Below are 18,876 nucleotides of genomic sequence, written 5' to 3'. Positions count from 1 at the left end.
AGCGCAGTGGAGCAGTGCAGTGCATGCACACACACACACGTGCACACACACACGCACTCACACACACACGCACTCACACACACACTGGCTCACACACACACACACACGCACACACACACACGCACACACACACAGCGCAGTGGAGCAGTGCAGTGCATGCACACACACACATGCACACACACATGCACACATACACACACACACACGCACACACAGCGCAGTGGAGCAGTGCAGTGCATGCACACACACACGTGCACACACACATACACACACACGCACTCACACACACACTGGCTCACACACACACACGCACGCACACACACACGCACACACACACACAGCGCAGTGGAGCAGTGCAGTGCATGCACACACACGCACACACACACACAGCGCAGTGGAGCAGTGCAGTGCATGCACACACACACACACGTGCACACACACACACATACACACACACGCACTCACACACACACTGGCTCACACACACACACGCACGCACACACACACACACGCACGCACACACACACAGCGCAGTGGAGCAGTGCAGTGCACATGCATTATTTAGGTGCGAGGTCATGAGGCCGTGACACATTGCAGCAATCGGCTTTCAGCCGAGGACTCATTACGGCCTGCGATGATAATTCAACCTCAAGCCAACACCCTACGGAGATGCGTGTGTGTGTGCGTGTGTGTGCGCGTGTGTTTGTGTTCGTGTGCGCGTGTGTGTGTTTGTGTGTGTTTGTGTGTGTGTTCGTGTGTGTGTGTTCGTGTGTGTGTGTTTGTGTGTGTGTGAGCCAGTGTGTGTGTGTGTGTTCGTGTGTGTGAGCCAGCGTGTGTGTGCGTGAGCCAGTGTGTGTGTGTGCGTGTGTGTTCGTGTGTGTGTGTGCGTGTGATCCAGTGTGTGTGTGTACTAGTGTGTGTGTGTGAGCCAGTGTGTGTGTGTGTGTTCGTGTGTGTGAGCCAGCGTGTGTGCGTGATGCCAGTGTGTGTGTGTGTGTGTGCGTGTGTGTGCGCGTGTGTTTGTGTTCGTGTGCGCGTGTGTGTGTTTGTGTGTGTTTGTGTGTGTGTTCGTGTGTTCGTGTGTGTGTGTTTGTGTGTGTGTGAGCCAGTGTGTGTGTGTGTGTTCGTGTGTGTGAGCCAGCGTGTGTGTGCGTGAGCCAGTGTGTGTGTGCGTGTGTGTTCGTGTGTGTGTGTGTGTGCGTGTGATCCAGTGTGTGTGTGTACTAGTGTGTGTGTGTGAGCCAGTGTGTGTGTGTGTGTTCGTGTGTGTGAGCCAGCGTGTGTGCGTGATGCCAGTGTGTGTGTGTGTGTGTGCGTGTGTGTGCGCGTGTGTTTGTGTTCGTGTGCGCGTGTGTGTGTTTGTGTGTGTTCGTGTGTGTGTTCGTGTGTGTGTGTTCGTGTGTGTGTGTTTGTGTGTGTGTGAGCCAGTGTGTGTGTGTGTGTTCGTGTGTGTGAGCCAGCGTGTGTGTGCGTGAGCCAGTGTGTGTGTGTGCGTGCGTGTGTGTTCGTGTGTGTGTGTGCGTGTGATCCAGTGTGTGTGTGTACTAGTGTGTGTGTGTGAGCCAGTGTGTGTGTGTGTGTGTGTTCGTGTGTATGAGCCAGCGTGTGTGCGTGATGCCAGTGTGTGTGTGTGTGTGCGTGTGTGTGCGCGTGTGTTTGTGTTCGTGTGCGCGTGTGTGTGTTTGTGTGTGTGTTCGTGTGTGTGTGTTCGTGTGTGTGTGTTTGTGTGTGTTTGTGTGTGTGTGAGCCAGTGTGTGTGTGTGTGTTCGTGTGTGTGAGCCAGCGTGTGTGTGCGTGAGCCAGTGTGTGTGTGTGCGTGCGTGTGTGTTCGTGTGTGTGTGTGCGTGTGATCCAGTGTGTGTGTGTACTAGTGTGTGTGTGTGAGCCAGTGTGTGTGTGTGTGTGTGTTCGTGTGTATGAGCCAGCGTGTGTGCGTGATGCCAGTGTGTGTGTGTGTGTGCGTGTGTGTGCGCGTGTGTTTGTGTTCGTGTGCGCGTGTGTGTGTTTGTGTGTGTGTTCGTGTGTGTGTGTTCGTGTGTGTGTGTTTGTGTGTGTTTGTGTGTGTGTGAGCCAGTGTGTGTGTGTGTGTTCGTGTGTTTGAGTCAGCGTGTGTGTGCGTGAGCCAGTGTGTGTGTGTGTGCGTGTGTTCGTGTGTGTGTGTGCGTGTGTGTGATCCAGTGTGTGTGTGTGTACTAGTGTGTGTGTGAGCCAGTGTGTGTTTGTGTGTTCGTGTGTGTGAGCCAACGTGTGTGCGTGATGCCAGTGTGTGTGTGTGTTCGTGTGTGTGTGTGCGTGTGTGTGATCCAGTGTGTGTGTGTGTACTAGTGTGTGTGTGTGAGCCAGTGTGTGTGTGTGTTCGTGTGTGTGAGCCAGCGTGTGTGCGTGATGCCAGTGTGTGTGTGCGTGTGTGTTCGTGTGTGATCCAGCGTGTGTGTGTGTGTGAGCCAGCGTGTGTGTGCGTGTGTGCGTGTGTGGGCCCGTGTGTGTGCCAGTGTGTATGTGTGTGTGCCCGCGTGTGTGTGATCCAGTGTGTGTGTGTGTGCCCGCGTGTGTGTCTGTGTGCTAGCGTGTGTGTGTGTGTGTGCCAGTGTGTGCCAGTGTGTGTGTGTGTGTGCCAGTGTGTGTGTGTGTGCCAGCGTGTGTGTGTGTGAGCCAGTGTGTGTGTGTGCGTGTGTGTTCGTGTGTGATCCAGTGTGTGTGTGTGCGTGTGCGTGATCCAGTGTGTGTGTGAGCCAGCGTGTGTGTGTGTGAGCCAGCGTGTGTGTGTGTGCGTGTGTGTGTGTGTTCGTGTGTGATCCAGTGTGTGTGTGTGCGTGATCCAGTGTGTGTGTGTGTGAGCCAGCGTGTGTGTGTGTGAGCCAGTGTGTGTGTGTGCGTGTGTGTGCGTGTGTGTGCGTGTGTGTTCGTGTGTGTTCATGTGTGTGAGCCAGCGTGTGTGTGTGTGAGCCAGTGTGTGTGCGTGTGTGTGTGTGCGTGTGTGTGCGTGTGTTCGTGTGTGTTCATGTGTGTGAGCCAGCGTGTGTGTGTGTGAGCCAGTGTGTGTGTGTGCGTGTGTGCGTGTGTGTGCGTGTGTGTTCGTGTGTGTTCATGTGTGTGAGCCAGCGTGTGTGTGTGTGAGCCAGTGTGTGTGTGTGCGTGTGTGTGCGTGTGTGTGCGTGTGTGTTCGTGTGTGTTCATGTGTGTGAGCCAGCGTGTGTGTGTGTGAGCCAGTGTGTGTGTGTTCGTGTGTGTGTGTGAGCCAGCGTGTGTGTGTGTGAGCCAGCGTGTGTGTGTGTGTGTGTGAGCCAGCGTGTGTGCGTGTGCGTGAGCCAGCGTATGCGTGTGTGAGCCAGCGTGTGTGTGTGTGATCCAGTGTGTGTGTGTGTGCTAGCGTGTGTGTGTGTGTGCCAGTGTGTGTATGTGTGTGCCAGTGTGTGTGTGTGATCCAGCGTGTGTGTGTGCGAGCTGGTTGGGAGGGGTTGCAAACGAACCCAATCACAAACACGACACACACGGGTATCAAATAAAATAAAATCGATCACGACGTTTCGGGCACAAGACCTTCTAAAACAGTCTGCCTCGGCAGCAGACCACCACCTGATGACGGACGCTTGTGTCGCGCCCGAAACGTCGTGATTTATTTTATTTTCTTACCCACGTGACTTTACCAAAAGAACCACCGAGTATGGATTCCTGCAGTCACGAAAACTTCACATCAGGATTTGTACTCGTTCGGTGAAACGTGAATTCGTTCAAGCACCTTGAGCTCTGAACACCTAGGGAGCAAATTCATTCCCTATGTGGGTCGCGTCCCCCCATGGGGCAGAGGTCGCAAACGGGTTTTGATTCCTTACCTGTACCTGTACCCGTACCCGGCCGCACCAGGGTCGCAAACGGGTACCCGATACCCGTACCCTACCCGATACCCGGCTACCCGTACCCCGCCGGGTAACGGGTAGGGTACGGGTATAGGGTACCCGGTTGCGACCTCTGGGATGAAGCCATGTTGCAGGCGCGGGTGGGTTGATTCTAGGAGCTTGAATTGTGAGAAGAGACAAGACGTTGGGAAATGAGTGGCAAACGGTGACTCACCAGTGACTCACGGCCTACCCGTACCCGGCCGCACCAGGGTCACAAACGGCTACCCGTACCCGGCCGGATACGGGTAGCCGGGTATCGGGTAGGGTACGGGTATCGGGTACCCGGTTGCGACCTCTGCGGTTCAATCTCCCCAAACACAGAGGGCCTCGCCGTTTGCAAGCGGGCAAAAAGATTTTACGGCTCTCCTCCGATCGTTGGTTCGGCCACGTCAACCGCCCCCCGCGCGAGAGAGTTACAGGGACGACCTCAACTTACGTAACCAGTTTGGGTTTCCGGAGATCTGTTCGTAAAGTCTATTTTTTGTTTTCGATTGAAAGTTTCTTTCGTGACTGCAGGGATTCATCTTCTTGGTTCTTTCGGTAAAGTCACGTAAAATGGAAATAATAAAATAATAAAAATAAAACAATAAAATAATAAAAATGAAACAATAAAATAATAAAAATAAAACAATCAAATATTAAAAATAAAACAATCAAATATTAAACATAAAACATAATAAAATAATAAAAATAAAACATAATAAAATCATTCTCACGACGTTTAGGCCACAACGCAAGCAGCCGTCCTCAGGTGGAGAACAGGTCTGTCGAGAAGATAGAGTCTGGGGTGTGTCATTCAGACTCTGTCTTCCCGACAGACCTGTTCTCCACCTGAGGACGGCTGCTTGCGTTGTGGCCGAAACGTCGTGAGAATTATTGTATCATGTTTTATTTTTATTATTTTATTATTTCCCTTCTACGTGACTTTACCGAAAGAACCAAGAAGAGATGGTACGTTTCTCGTGAGAAAGACTACGTGTTTACAGAGTACGTATACAGAGAGCACGTGTATATATCGACTGGCTCTAGAACATCCGCTTGTGTAACCGAGCGTAAAGGGTGTTGCTTGCGCGCGGGGGGGGAATTGAGTTCGGTAAAAATAGAAAAATAAAGAACGGCACGCTCATTAGTGCCACTGCTGCACGATGTGTGCGGCAAATAAGAATTTATCTCCGGCCCTCCCTGCTGTGCCTTTTGCATAAGATGTGCACGCCGCTTGCAACGCGCGCGATCGCGTTGCAAGCGGCGTTCTTTCACTGGCCGTGACTCACAATTTGAAGGTCGCGGGTTCAACTCCGGGTCGCGAGTGTCATCCGCCGGGGATAGGCAGCCGTGGTGGCGTCATCATCTTCATCATCCGTCGTCATATTCAGCAGCGGTATGATCAGCAGCAGCGGTAACATCGTTAGCTGGATCGTCATCATCGGCATCGGTAGCATTAACAAATCCGATCATCATCATGATCATCGTCATCAGCAGCAGTGGCAGCATCGTTATTGTTGCTATCATCATCAGCAAGGTCATGATCATCATCGTCGTTATTAATATTCTATTTTTTTTTTACTCCCACCGATTCCAAATGCGTTGTACGGCATCTACAGTATTACTATACATTATACACTAGTAATAGGGGTTTTTCCCCTTCTTTCTGGCAACAAAACTGACACCTTTTAACGAGGATTCATGCCAGCATTAACCACAATACCTGCAGTCAAAATGCAAACAAAAACACACTGATAATATATAATGCATTGTCCTAGAAACTGACTGGTCCACACCAGAGACAGCTTTCTTTTGAGCCTCGACCCAATTGGTGCTCCACCAGAGGACGCCAAAAGGCGTACTATACTACATTACAATGAAGGAAAAAAGTATTTGATCCCCTGCTGATTTTGTACGTTTGCTCACTGACAAAGAAATTATCAGTCTATAATTTTAATGGTAGGTTTATTTGAACGGCAAGAGACAGAATAACAACAACAAAATCCAGAAAAACGCGTGTCAAAAATGTTATAAATTGATTTGCATTTCAATGAGGTGCTGTGCTGACCACAATGGAACTTCCAAATCCCTCTGGTGGGGTCAGATTCATGCAGGAGAACACCCCACGTGACCGCATAGCCACACGGAGTGGCGCTCATTATTGTAACCACATCGCAGTGATGACGACGACGACGATGATGATCATGACCTTGCTGATGATGATAGCAACAATAACGATGCTGCCACTGCTGCTGATGACGATGATCATGATGATGATCGGATTTGTTAATGCTACCGATGCCGATGATGACGATCCAGCTAACGATGTTACCGCTGCTGCTGATCATACCGCTGCTGAATATGACGACGGATGATGAAGATGATGACGCCACCACGGCTGCCTATCCCCGGCGGATGACACTCGCGACCCGGAGTTGAACCCGCGACCTTCAAATTGTGAGTCACGGCCAGTTGAAAGAACGCCGCTTGCAACGCGATCGCGCGCGTTGCAAGCGGCGTGCACATCTTATGCAAAAGGCACAGCAGGGAGGGCCGGAGATAAATTCTTATTTGCCGCACACATCGTGCAGCAGTGGAACTAATGAGCGTGCCGTTCTTTATTTTTCTATTTTTACCGAACTCAATTCCCCCCCCCGCGCGCAAGCAACACCCTTTACGCTCGGTTACACAAGCGGATGTTCTAGAGCCAGTCGATATATACACGTGCTCTCTGTATACGTACTCTGTAAACACGTAGTCTTTCTCACGAGAAACGTACCATCTCTTCTTGGTTCTTTCGGTAAAGTCACGTAGAAGGGAAATAATAAAATAATAAAAATAAAACATGATACAATAATTCTCACGACGTTTCGGCCACAACGCAAGCAGCCGTCCTCAGGTGAAGAACAGGTCTGTCGGGAAGACAGCGTCTGAATGAATTCGGGAAGACAGCGTTTGAATGAATTCATACACCAGGCGAGGTAGTCAACATCTCCTAGCCACCGTGATGATGATGAGAGAGAGACACGCAAATTCCAAATATACAGCAGCAGGCATCAGGGTCGGGATAGAACCCACAGTCTCCTGTACACCAGGCGAGGTAGTCAACATCTCCTAGCCACCGTGATGATGATGAGAAAGAGAGACACGCAAATTCCAAATATACAGCAGCAGACGTCAGGGTCAGGTACAAAACCCACGACCTCCTGTATATCAGGCGAGGTAGTTAACATCTCCTAGCCACCGTGATGATGATGAGAGAGAGAGAGACACGCAACCTCCAAATATACAGCAGCAGGCGTCAGGGTCGGGATCGAACCCGCGACCTCCTGTACACCAGGCGAGGTAGTTAACATCTCCTAGCCACCGTGGCGTCGACTTACCCGGTGGAACACGAGGGAGGGTGGTGGGGGGGTAAAAGATATAATTAATTTGATTTTATTTCTCATTTTCCCTCTCCTTGCTCCCCTCGGAATGTAATATCATTGCTCTGTTACTGCCTCTGGCTGTCATTGGGCAAAGTAGGTCAGAGCCATTGCACGGCCCCACACACACGTTATTTATTCACGACCCCCCCCAACCCCCCCTTTTTATTCTCTAAACAATGTGCCCCCCCCTTCCGCCGCGGTAGAATTGACCGTTTAATTTGCAGAGCCCTTCAATTGTACACAGCGCAGCATCGCCACCGGTATGTGGACGTGCAAACCTGGGGAAGCCAGACTTTTTTTTTCATCATTATCAAGTTCGCGCTTCCAAATGTCATCCTTGCTGAGGTTTGAACAATTTGTACACGTGGCATTTAATTAAAGCTTAGGAGCAAATAACTAAATATTTGGAATTTAATATCGGCCGTAATACCCGAAACATTGTCGCCGTCGAGTTTAATCCAAGTGCGTGGGTGGTGTGGGTGGGCGAGTGGGTGAGCGAGTGAGTGAGTGGGCGAGTGGGCAAGTGGGTGAGCGAGTGGGTGAGTGAGTGGATGAGCGATTGAGTGGGTGGGTGAGTGGGTGGGTGAGTGGGTGGGTGGGTGGGTGAGTGGGTGGGCGAGTGGGTGGGCGAGTGGGTGGGTGGGTGAGTGGTGGGCGAGTGGGTGGGTGAGTGGGCAAGTGGGTGAGCGAGTGGGTGGGCGAGTGGGTGAGTGAGTGGGTGGGTGGGCGAGTGGGTGGGCGAGTGGGTGGGCGAGTGGGTGGGTGATGTGGGTGGGCGAGTGGGTGGGCGAGTGGGTGAGTGGGTGGGTGGGCGAGTGGGTGAGTGGGTGGGCGAGTGGGTGAGTGAGTGGTGGGCGAGTGGGTGGGTGAGTGGGCGAGTGGGTGGGCGAGTGGGTGAGCGAGTGGGTGGGCGAGTGGGTGAGCGAGTGGGTGAGCGAGTAGGTGAGCGAGTGGGTGGGTGAGTGGGTGGGGGAGTGGGTGGGCGAGTGGGTGAGCGAGTGGGTGAGCGAGTGGGTGGGTGGGCGAGTGGGTGAGCAGTGCAGCGGTAAGCGCTACGACCCGAGTTCGATTCCGACTCTCATCCACCACCAGTGACGATTACCTGAACCGGCCCTGGGCCTCCCTTAGGTCGACTCAACCTCAAATGAGTACCTGGTGCGGTGTGTAGTAAACATCAGGCGTGGTGCTGGCCACCCACCCCCTCGTGTGCCGTGCTGGCCTTCACAGGTGCTCGCAAACAGCACTTGCCCCAACAGTCTGTGCAGGCTATACGGGGGATCTTTGCCTGGTCTCTCTGTATTACAATACCTCAGTGGGTCTCCATGTAAGTCGATGCATGTTTGTGCAAGTCGATGTTTCTCTGTGCGGCTTATAATCCCCGGAATACGGGCAGCATAATACTGGTAGGAACCTCCTGGTTACACCAGCCCACAGGGGATTATTGTGTCCGTCCGTCGTGCAGGAAGGGGCTGGGTGGGGAGGGAGGGGCTGGGTGGGGAGGGGCTGGGTGGGGAAGGGCTGGGTGGGGGGTGGGAGGGGTGGGGCTGGGTGGGGAGGGGAGGGGCTGGTCACCCCGTGGTGCCCTTACAAAACTCAACGTTTAACCTACTCACGCCGGCTTGTGCCCGCCCTCACAGTCGGCCATATTTGCGGAATACACCACGCCGCCGTTGACCCTGCAGGCCATTGACCGAGCAGCCCAACGTTCCTACCAGCTCCCTCCGCAGCAGGAATGTGTTGGGACACAAAACTTCACGGGGGAAGTGGACTGCGATTGAGATGTTGGCTCTATCACGACCTCCCCCCTCCCACCCCGCCCCCCACATTCCGCTGAGGCCCCCCACTTTGCGCTATTCGGCAGAAAAAATGAAAATCCTTTGTCAGAAAGAAAGAACGGCTTAGATAAACCTGCTGCCTGGAAATGTTCGCTGCTCAACACACTCATATAACCCTTCCCTCCACTCCCTCTCCCTCCACTCCACTTCATCCCTCCACTCCCTTCCTTCCACTCTCTCCCTCCCCTCCCTCCACTCCCTCCACTCCCTCCCTCCACTCCATCCCTCCACTCCCTCCCTCCCTCCACTCCCTCCCCCCACCCACTCCCTCCACTCCCTCCCTCCACTCCCTCCCTCCACTCCCTCCCCCCACCCACTCCCTCCACTCCCTCCCTCCACTCCCTCCCTACCCTCCCTCCACTCCCTCCCTCCACTCCCTCCCCCCACCCACTCCCTCCACTCCCTCCACTCCCTCCCTCCACTCCCTCCCTCCACTCCCTCCCCCCACCCACTCCCTCCACTCCCTCCACTCCATCCCTCCACTCCCTCCCTCCACTCCCTCCCCCCACCCACTCCCTCCACTCCCTCCCTCCACTCCCTCCCTACCCTCCCTCCACTCCCTCCCTCCACTCCCTCCCCCCACCCACTCCCTCCACTCCCTCCCTCCACTCCCTCCTCTCCCTCCACTCCTTCCACTCCCTCCCTCCCCCCACCCACTCCCTCCCCCCACTCCCTCCCTCCCTCCCTCCACTCCCTCCCTCCCCCCACTCCCTCCCTCCACTCCCTACCCCCACCCACTCCCTCCACTCCCTCCACTCTCTCCCTCCCTCCATTCCCTCCCTCCCCCCACTCCCTCCCTCCACTCCCCCTCTCTCCCCTCTCTCCACTCCCTCCACTCCCTCCTCTCCCTTCCTCCCTCCACTCCCTCTTCACCTCCCCGCCCTCCACAGAACGATGTCTGCGCTCCGCACACCATACGTTTTGCGAGTGATGATGTTTTATGCGTGGCTTGCCGCGGCTATTTTAAACCGCCTTTGAGTTGGAAGATATAATAATGCAATTACCGCCACACCGGGATATATGTGTGTGGTGTGTGTTTTGTTACATTTAAACACAAGCAAGACGTACAAGGGGGCGCGCCGCTGTGAATCGGAGCCAACGACTTGTAATCCAGAGGGCTGCGAGTTCAATTCCCGGACAGTGTGTCGTGGTGTCGACCCCAATTATTTTTTTTTGACCCATCGTTCGAAATGTCAGAGACCACCACCATCATCGCCATCATCACCATCATCATCACCATCATCATCATCACTATCAGCTCTGCCCTTATCCGCTGCTGGCCCAAGACCTCCCCACACACTCCAGTCCACGTGGTTTTTATTTGTCGTGTTTTGTTTCTTGCTCATCGGTCGCTGAGCAAGTACACCGTGACAAGCGGCCGACACCTCCTACGCATTTCACAAATAGTACTAATCACATACCTGCATTTCCCATTACTATGCTAAATTCCTGTTGATATGCAAATTATTTTGTCAAGGCGCTCTTCTCCTCCAACCTAGCTTAAATAGACGCTCCAAGCCTGGGGTGTTTCATTCAGACGCTGTCTTCTCGACAGACCTGGTCTTCACCTGATGACGGCTGCTTGCGTTGTGGCCGAAACGTCGTGAGAATTGTATTTTTTTACGTCTTATTTTTAGTATTTTATTATTTCCATTCTACGTGACTTTACCGAAAGAACCAATAAGATGAAACCTCACTAATTGGCTGTGTCGGGTGGTGGCGGGTTTAACGACACATTTATATACTCACGCGATCTAAGGCAACGAAAACAAAAAAACCTTCATTATGGATTCAATTTTGATGTTCCAATTGCATTGGTGGAATACCCCTGTGTGTCGTTGCCTTAGTGAGGTCCGCTTCTGCTGTCATTTTGCTGCCTTGCCCAAGCTTTTTAATTGGTGTACAGTAATCCCTCGCCACTTCGCGGTTCAAGTTTCGCGGCCTCAGTGCATCGCGGATTTTTTGAACTGATTTAAAGGCCTCATTATACCTGTGCAGTAACACCATCATCATCATCATTCATCATCACGTTCATCGAACTGCACAGGTCTGTCATCGTCGTCATTGTCATTGTCATCGTCGTCGTCGTCATTACTGGAGTCAAGTCTCAAGATGCTACTGTCATTGGTGCGTGTAGAACACCATAATACGTATCGTATGAGAGAGAGAGAGTGAATGTATAATATTAAGGTTTTATAATTAAATAGATTTAAGTAAAATATAAATATAAAGTATAAATATACATATTTTAAACATTCTGGTACCCACACACACATATACGGAAATTCCTAGGGGGCCAATCCTACTTCGCGGATTTTCACCTATCGCGACGGGGTTCCGGTCCCCATTAACCGCGATGAACGAGGGATCACTGTACTGGTGCAATTTAAACTTGACATTCTTCACATACTTCATGCATGATAGTAGGTTTTTACCCTTTTAACTGGTACAAAACTGACACCTTTATTCAAGGCATCATGTTTGCAATGACCACAACACAAGTAGTCAAAAAAGCAAACAAAAAGAAGCAACTCTGATAAGGATGATAATATGCACTGTTACTCAAAATCGATTTTAGTGATTTGCTTCCCTTTCCCTGGGACTTAGCACTCCGATTGTTCTTTGTTTTTATATTCTCGGTTATTTCGGTGAAGTCACGTAGAAGGGAAATAATAAAGGAATGAAAAATAAAGCATTTAAAAATATATTTAATTATTGTTAATAATAAAATAATAAACCTGTAATATTTTATTATTTTTATTATTTTATTATTTCCCTTCTACGTGACTTTACCGAAAGAACCAAGAAGATGAATCCCTGCAGTCACGAAAGCTTCGAATCGAAATTTTGATCTTTGTTTGTAAATCGTCGTTTGTTGTTGGAACTTTCTGACCCCCCTCGTCGGCCTCCCCCCCCCCCCCCTTACTGGGACATCAGTGGGGGGGAAAAAAAGAAATAAAAGAGCTTTGCGGCTCATCGGATTTCGAAGTGGACAAGTTAAGATTACGGTCTCAGATTCCGATTCGACGTCCGGCGAGAAAAAAAAATGAAAGAAAAAAATGAAAGAAAAAAAGAGAGAGAAAAAGAAAGAACGAAAAAATAAAAATGAAAGAGGAAATGAAAGAAAAAAAAAAGAACGAACAAATTTAAAGGAAAGAAAAAATTAAGGAAAAATGAAGTAACGAAAAAAAGAAAGAAAACTGAAGGAAAAATGAAATAAAGAATGAAAAAATTATGGGGGGAAATGAAATAAAGAACGAAAAAATGAAATGGAAAGACAAAGCGGAGAGGGCCCCCACCCCGCCCCGCACGCCCCCCCCCCCCACCGCTCTCCCCCCGCCCTGCACGCCCCCACCCCCCCCCCCCGCTCTCCCCACGGTAAAGTAAAATCACGCTAACCGAGGCGGGGGGCTGGGTGCCCGTGGCAAAGCGGTCGCGTCGACGCTTTTGCCGCGGTTGCGACAAGTCGCCAAAGAGTTGGTACGCTGCCCCCCGCCGCCACCACCCTGGCAAAAAAAATTATTTAAAAAAATAATAAAAAATATTAATAGACAAATTTACGAGAAGTACTTTTTTTTTTGGGGGGGCAATTCAGACGGGTTTTACCGCCCGCTGTGTTATTAGTACCGTAATGTTTATTTAATTCGAGTATTTATAGTAATCGCCCGCCCGGAAATTAGAATCTGGTAAATTTTCTGTAAGGCAAAAAAAATATATATAATATAATAACCTCCAGGCTGCAAGGTTTTTTAATATCGACTAAACAGAGTCTCCGTGTGAAAATTACATTAAATAATGTATTAACATGTTCTAACATTTCTGGGAATGTAATTCCAGTCCGTGACACTCTGCGAATTTATTTAGTTTTAATTCGTAAAGCGCTCTGTATTTAGGGACCTTTCTCATGACATGCAACAAAGACAAAGATCCCCCGTGTAGCCTTCACAGACTGTAGGGGCAAGTGCTGTTAGCGAGCAGCACCTTTGAAGGCCGGCACGGCACACGAGGGGGTGGGTGGCCAGCAACACGCCCGGCTGCCTTTGTCTCCCCAGTGTACGATGTTTACACACCGCACCAGGTACTCATTTGAGGCCGAGCCGACCTAGGAAAGGCCCAGGACCGGTTCAGATAATCGTGACTGGGTGTTGGCCGTGAGCGGGAATCGAACTCGGGCAGCCAGGTACGTAGCGCAGCGTAGCGCTAACCGCTACACCACCGCATGCCTCATCCAGACCACGAAACTCACAAAGGCAGCGATGAGACCAGTTGGCGTGCAGAGGCTAGACGGACCGCGCCACGCGTCACGGGCTAATGGGCGGGTGACGGCAGGGCCTTCGTCCAGCGGTCGATCGATCGATCGCAGCTGATGACGGTGACGTGCGATGGGGCCGTATCAATGCCTCCGAGGGTGAACAACCCGGCCTGGGCGTTACCGCACACTCGCACGCTGGGCTCAATTTTTTTTGATTTCCACTTGTGAAGGTCGCAAGCGGGAGGGAGGATCTGCCTCGAGGGATGACAGTGACTTTGGGAGTAGGTACGCACGGACATTGAACTTCTTTCGCACCGTACGTAGCCAGCCGTGCTCATCGGAGATGGCGGGGGAAGGACTACAACATACAGTGGTGCCTCGGTACACGTCGCGAATTCGTTCCAGAAGGGGTAGGACTTATACCGAAAATGACGGACGCCAAACGAATTTTTCCCATGAGAAATAAAGAGAAATAATCCATTCCAGAGTATAAGAAATTATATTTTATATGGCATATTATACATTGATGGGGTTGCATAAAATAACTTAGACACTGCTTATTACTAAAATGCACACATAAATTAAAATAAATGCAAAAATAAATTCAAATAAATTGAAATGAAGATCAAATTTAACGTCTAACTTTACCTTGCTGAGAGGAGTTGATATCCCAAGCAAGACGTCGTATCCCAAGCGAGACGTCGTATCCCAAGCAAGACGTCGTATCCCAAGCAAGACGTCGTATCCCAAGCAAGGCCTCGTATCCCAAGCAAGACGTCGTATCCCAAGCAAGGCGTCGTATCCCAAGCAAGGCCTCGTATCCCAAGCAAGGCGTCGTATCCCAAGCAAGACGTCGTATCCCAAGCAAGGCGTCGTATCCCAAGCAAGGCGTCGTATCCAAGCAAGGCGTCGTATCCCAAGCAAGACGTCGTATCCCAAGCAAGACGTCGTATCCCAAGCAAGACGTCGTATCCCAAGCAAGACGTCGTATCCCAAGCAAGGCGTCGTATCCCAAGCAAGGCGTCGTATCCCAAGCAAGGCGTCGTATCCCAAGCGAGACGTCGTATCCCAAGCGAGGCGTCGTATCCCAAGCAAGACGTCGTATCCCAAGCAAGGCGTCGTATCCAAAGCAAGGCGTCGTATCCCAAGCAAGGCGTCGTATCCCAAGCAAGGCGTCGTATCCCAAGCGAGACGTCGTATCCCAAGCGAGGCGTCGTATCCAAGCAAGGCGTCGTATCCCAAGCAAGGCGTCGTATCCCAAGCGAGGCGTCGTATCCCAAGCGAGGCGTCGTATCCCAAGCGAGGCGTCGTATCCCAAGCAAGGCGTCGTATCCCAAGCAAGGCGTCGTATCCAAGCGAGGCGTCGTATCCCAAGCGAGACGTCGTATCCCAAGCAAGGCGTCGTATCTCAAGCAAGACGTCGTATCTCAAGACATTTTTTCTCTCGTCAAAACACGACGTGTACCAAATTCGACCTATTCCAAAGCGGTCGTATACCGAGGTATGACTGTACACACAACAAAAGCAGTTCTAAACAAATGAGTTTATCAATCGAGTATTAGATGATTTAAAAGTGAACAACTCCCCCAGTCACCTCCTAACATTGGAAGGAAAAGAGCGTTCCAGACGGACGCAGAAGCGACTACTCGACAGACCTGTTCTCCACCTGAAGACGGCTGCTTGCGTTGTGGCCGAAACGTCGTGAGAATTATTTGATTATCTTTTATTTTTATCATTTTATTATTTCCATTCTACGTGACGTTACCGAAAGAACCAAGAAGGAGCTTCTACACTGCTCCTGCTATTCGCCGTCAAACCGGATGCACGCGGCGGGTGCACTTACGCGGTGTTGGCCGACCTGCGGATGCGCATGGCGATGACGCGGAGTGCATCTCGGACGACGGCCACCTTCACCTCCTCGTCGACGGGGCTGGAGACGCTGTCAAACACTCCCGGCGAGACCTGGGGAAGGGAGAGAGAGCGGGGAGAGTGGGGAGAGAGAGGGGAGAGCGGGGAGAGAGAGCGGGGAGAGAGTGGGGAGAGAGAAGGGAGAGCGGGGAGAGAGTGGGGAGAGAGCGGGGTGAGAGCGGGGAGAGAGCGGGGAGAGAGCGGGGAGAGAGCGGGGTGAGAGCGGGGAGAGAGCGGGGAGAGAGTGGGGAGAGAGCGGGGCAGAGAGCGGGGAGAGAGTGGGGAGAGAGCGGGGAGAGAGAGTGGGGAGAGAGTGGGGAGGAGAGCGGGGAGACAGCGGGGAGACAGCGGGGCAGAGAGTGGGGAGAGAGCGGGGAGAGAGTGGGGAGAGAGAGTGGGGAGAGAGTGGGGAGAGAGCGGGGAGAGAGCGGGGAGAGAGCGGGGAGAGAGCGGGGAGAGAGAGTGGGGAGAGAGTGGGGAGAGAGTGGGGAGAGAGAGTGGGGAGAGAGAGAGTGGGGAGAGAGAGTGGGGAGAGAGCGGGGAGACAGCGGGGCAGAGAGTGGGGAGAGAGCGGGGAGAGAGTGGGGAGAGAGAGTGGAGAGAGAGTGGGGAGAGAGTGGGGAGAGAGAGTGGGGAGAGAGAGAGTGGGGAGAGAGCGGGGAGACAGCGGGGCAGAGAGTGGGGAGAGAGCGGGGAGAGAGTGGGGAGAGAGTGGGGAGAGAGAGTGGGGAGAGAGTGGGGAGAGAGAGAGTGGGGAGAGAGTGGGGAGAGAGTGGGGAGAGAGAGTGGGGAGAGAGTGGGGAGAGAGAGAGTGGGGAGAGAGTGGGGGAGAGAGAGCGGGGAGAGAGCGGGGAGAGAGTGGGGAGAGAGTGGGGAGAGAGAGTGGGGAGAGAGTGGGGAGAGAGAGAGTGGGGAGAGAGCGGGGAGAGAGTGGGGAGAGAGAGAGTGGGGAGAGAGTGGGGAGAGAGTGGGGAGAGAGCGGGGAGAGAGCGGGGAGAGAGAGCGGGGAGAGAGTGGGGAGAGAGCGGGGAGAGAGCGGGGCAGAGAGCGGGGGAGAGAGTGGGGAGAGAGCGGGGAGAGAGCGGGGCAGAGAGTGGGGAGAGAGTGGGGAGAGAGCGGGGCAGAGAGCGGGGAGAGAGCGGGGAGAGAGAGTGGGGAGAGAGATGGGGAGAGAGCGGGGAGAGAGCGGGGCAGAGAGTGGGGAGAGAGCGGGGAGAGAGCGGGGAGAGAGCGGGGAGAGAGAGTGGGGAGAGGAGTGGGGAGAGAGCGGGGAGAGAGCGGGGAGAGAGAGTGGGGAGAGAGAGTGGGGAGAGAGAGTGGGGAGAGAGTGGGGAGAGAGAGTGGGGAGAGAGCGGGGAGAGAGCGGGGCAGAGAGTGGGGAGAGAGAGTGGGGAGAGAGAGTGGGGAGAGAGTGGGGAGAGAGCGGGGAGAGAGAGTGGGGAGAGAGCAGCCAGGGTTAACACAGCGGTGGCAGAGGTCACATAAGTAGCACTTTTATTAATTTGAATTTCATTTTTTTACCTACGTGACTTTACCGAAAAAAAACTAAGAATATGAATAATTGCAGTCACGAAAGCTTCAAATCTAGAAAGAGAAGGGCAGGTCACGTGCATATGTGGTATGTGTGTTGGGCAGTGTTGAGTCTATGGGCAGTGTTGAGTCTATGGGCAGTGTTGAGTCTATGGGCAGTGTTGAGTCTATGGGTAGTGTTGAGTCTATGGGTAGTGTTGAGTCTATGGGTAGTGTTGAGTCTATGGGCAGTGTTGAGTCTATGGGTAGTGTTGAGTCTATGGGTAGTGTTGAGTCTATGGGCAGTGTTGAGTCTATGGGCAGTGTTGAGTCTATGGGCAGTGTTGAGTCTATGGGTAGTGTTGAGTCTATGGGTAGTGTTGAGTCTATGGGTAGTGTTGAGTCTATGGGCAGTGTTGAGTCTATGGGTAGTGTTGAGTCTATGGGTAGTGTTGAGTCTATGGGTAGTGTTGAGTCTATGGGTAGTGTTGAGTCTATGGGTAGTGTTGAGTCTATGGGTAGTGTTGAGTCTATGGGTAGTGTTGAGTCTATGGGTAGTGTTGAGTCTATGGGCAGTGTTGAGTCTATGGGCAGTGTTGAGTCTATGGGCAGTGTTGAGTCTATGGGTAGTGTTGAGTCTATGGGTAGTGTTGAGTCTATGGGTGGTGTTGAGTCTATGGGTAGTGTTGAGTCTATGGGCAGTGTTGAGTCTATGGGCAGTGTTGAGTCTATGGGTGGTGTTGAGTCTATGGGTGGTGTTGAGTCTATGGGTAGTGTTGAGTCTATGGGTAGTGTTGAGTCTATGGGTAGTGTTGAGTCTATGGGTAGTGTTGAGTCTATGGGCAGTGTTGAGTCTATGGGCAGTGTTGAGTCTATGGGCAGTGTTGAGTCTATGGGCAGTGTTGAGTCTATGGGCAGTGTTGAGTCTATGGGCAGTGTTGAGTCTATGGGCAGTGTTGAGTCTATGGGCAGTGTTGAGTCTATGGGCAGTGTTGAGTCTATGGGCAGTGTTGAGTCTATGGGCAGTGTTGAGTCTATGGGCAGTGTTGAGTCTATGGGCAGTGTTGAGTCTATGGGCAGTGTTGAGTCTATGGGTAGTGTTGAGTCTATGGGTAGTGTTGAGTCTATGGGTAGTGTTGAGTCTATGGGTAGTGTTGAGTCTATGGGTAGTGTTGAGTCTATGGGCAGTGTTGAGTCTATGGGCGAGTGTTGAGTCTATGGGTAGTGTTGAGTCTATGGGTAGTGTTGAGTCTATGGGTAGTGTTGAGTCTATGGGTAGTGTTGAGTCTATGGGCAGTGTTGAGTCTATGGGCAGTGTTGAGTCTATGGGCAGTGTTGAGTCTATGGGTAGTGTTGAGTCTATGGGTAGTGTTGAGTCTATGGGTGGTGTTGAGTCTATGGGTAGTGTTGAGTCTATGGGTAGTGTTGAGTCTATGGGTAGTGTTGAGTCTATGGGTAGTGTTGAGTCTATGGGCAGTGTTGAGTCTATGGGCAGTGTTGAGTCTATGGGCAGTGTTGAGTCTATGGGCAGTGTTGAGTCTATGGGCAGTGTTGAGTCTATGGGCAGTGTTGAGTCTATGGGCAGTGTTGAGTCTATGGGCAGTGTTGAGTCTATGGGCAGTGTTGAGTCTATGGGCAGTGTTGAGTCTATGGGCAGTGTTGAGTCTATGGGCAGTGTTGAGTCTATGGGCAGTGTTGAGTCTATGGGCAGTGTTGAGTCTATGGGCAGTGTTGAGTCTATGGGCAGTGTTGAGTCTATGGGCAGTGTTGAGTCTATGGGCAGTGTTGAGTCTATGGGCAGTGTTGAGTCTATGGGCAGTGTTGAGTCTATGGGCAGTGTTAGTCTATGGGCAGTGTTGAGTCTATGGGCAGTGTTGAGTCTATGGGCAGTGTTGAGTCTATGGGCAGTGTTGAGTCTATGGGCAGTGTTGAGTCTATGGGCAGTGTTGAGTCTATGGGCAGTGTTGAGTCTATGGGCAGTGTTGAGTCTATGGGCAGTGTTGAGTCTATGGGCAGTGTTAGTCTATGGGGCAGTGTTGAGTCTATGGGCAGTGTTGAGTCTA

The 18,876-nt window shown here is 51.9% G+C and overlaps 1 protein-coding gene across 2 annotated transcripts in view; it reads right to left on the bottom strand.

The window, feature by feature from the left end:
• The window catches only part of TTLL11 (tubulin tyrosine ligase like 11), a 263,922-nt gene that overhangs the window by 209,403 nt on the left and 35,643 nt on the right, over positions 1 to 18,876 (bottom strand). For both annotated transcript variants that reach the window (XR_013640460.1, XM_078881427.1), the window contains exon 8: positions 15,240 to 15,358. Coding sequence is in view for 1 of the 2 variants with exons in the window: in XM_078881427.1 (XP_078737553.1) it covers positions 15,240 to 15,358 (119 nt within the window). In the remaining variant the exon portion in view is untranslated. The remainder of the gene's footprint in view (positions 1 to 15,239; positions 15,359 to 18,876) is intronic.

The sequence above is a fragment of the Lampetra fluviatilis genome, chromosome 61, assembly GCF_964198595.1.
Source record: "Lampetra fluviatilis chromosome 61, kcLamFluv1.1, whole genome shotgun sequence".
Classification (NCBI taxonomy): domain Eukaryota; kingdom Metazoa; phylum Chordata; class Hyperoartia; order Petromyzontiformes; family Petromyzontidae; genus Lampetra; species Lampetra fluviatilis.
This window is presented reverse-complemented; position numbering and strand designations above follow the sequence as displayed.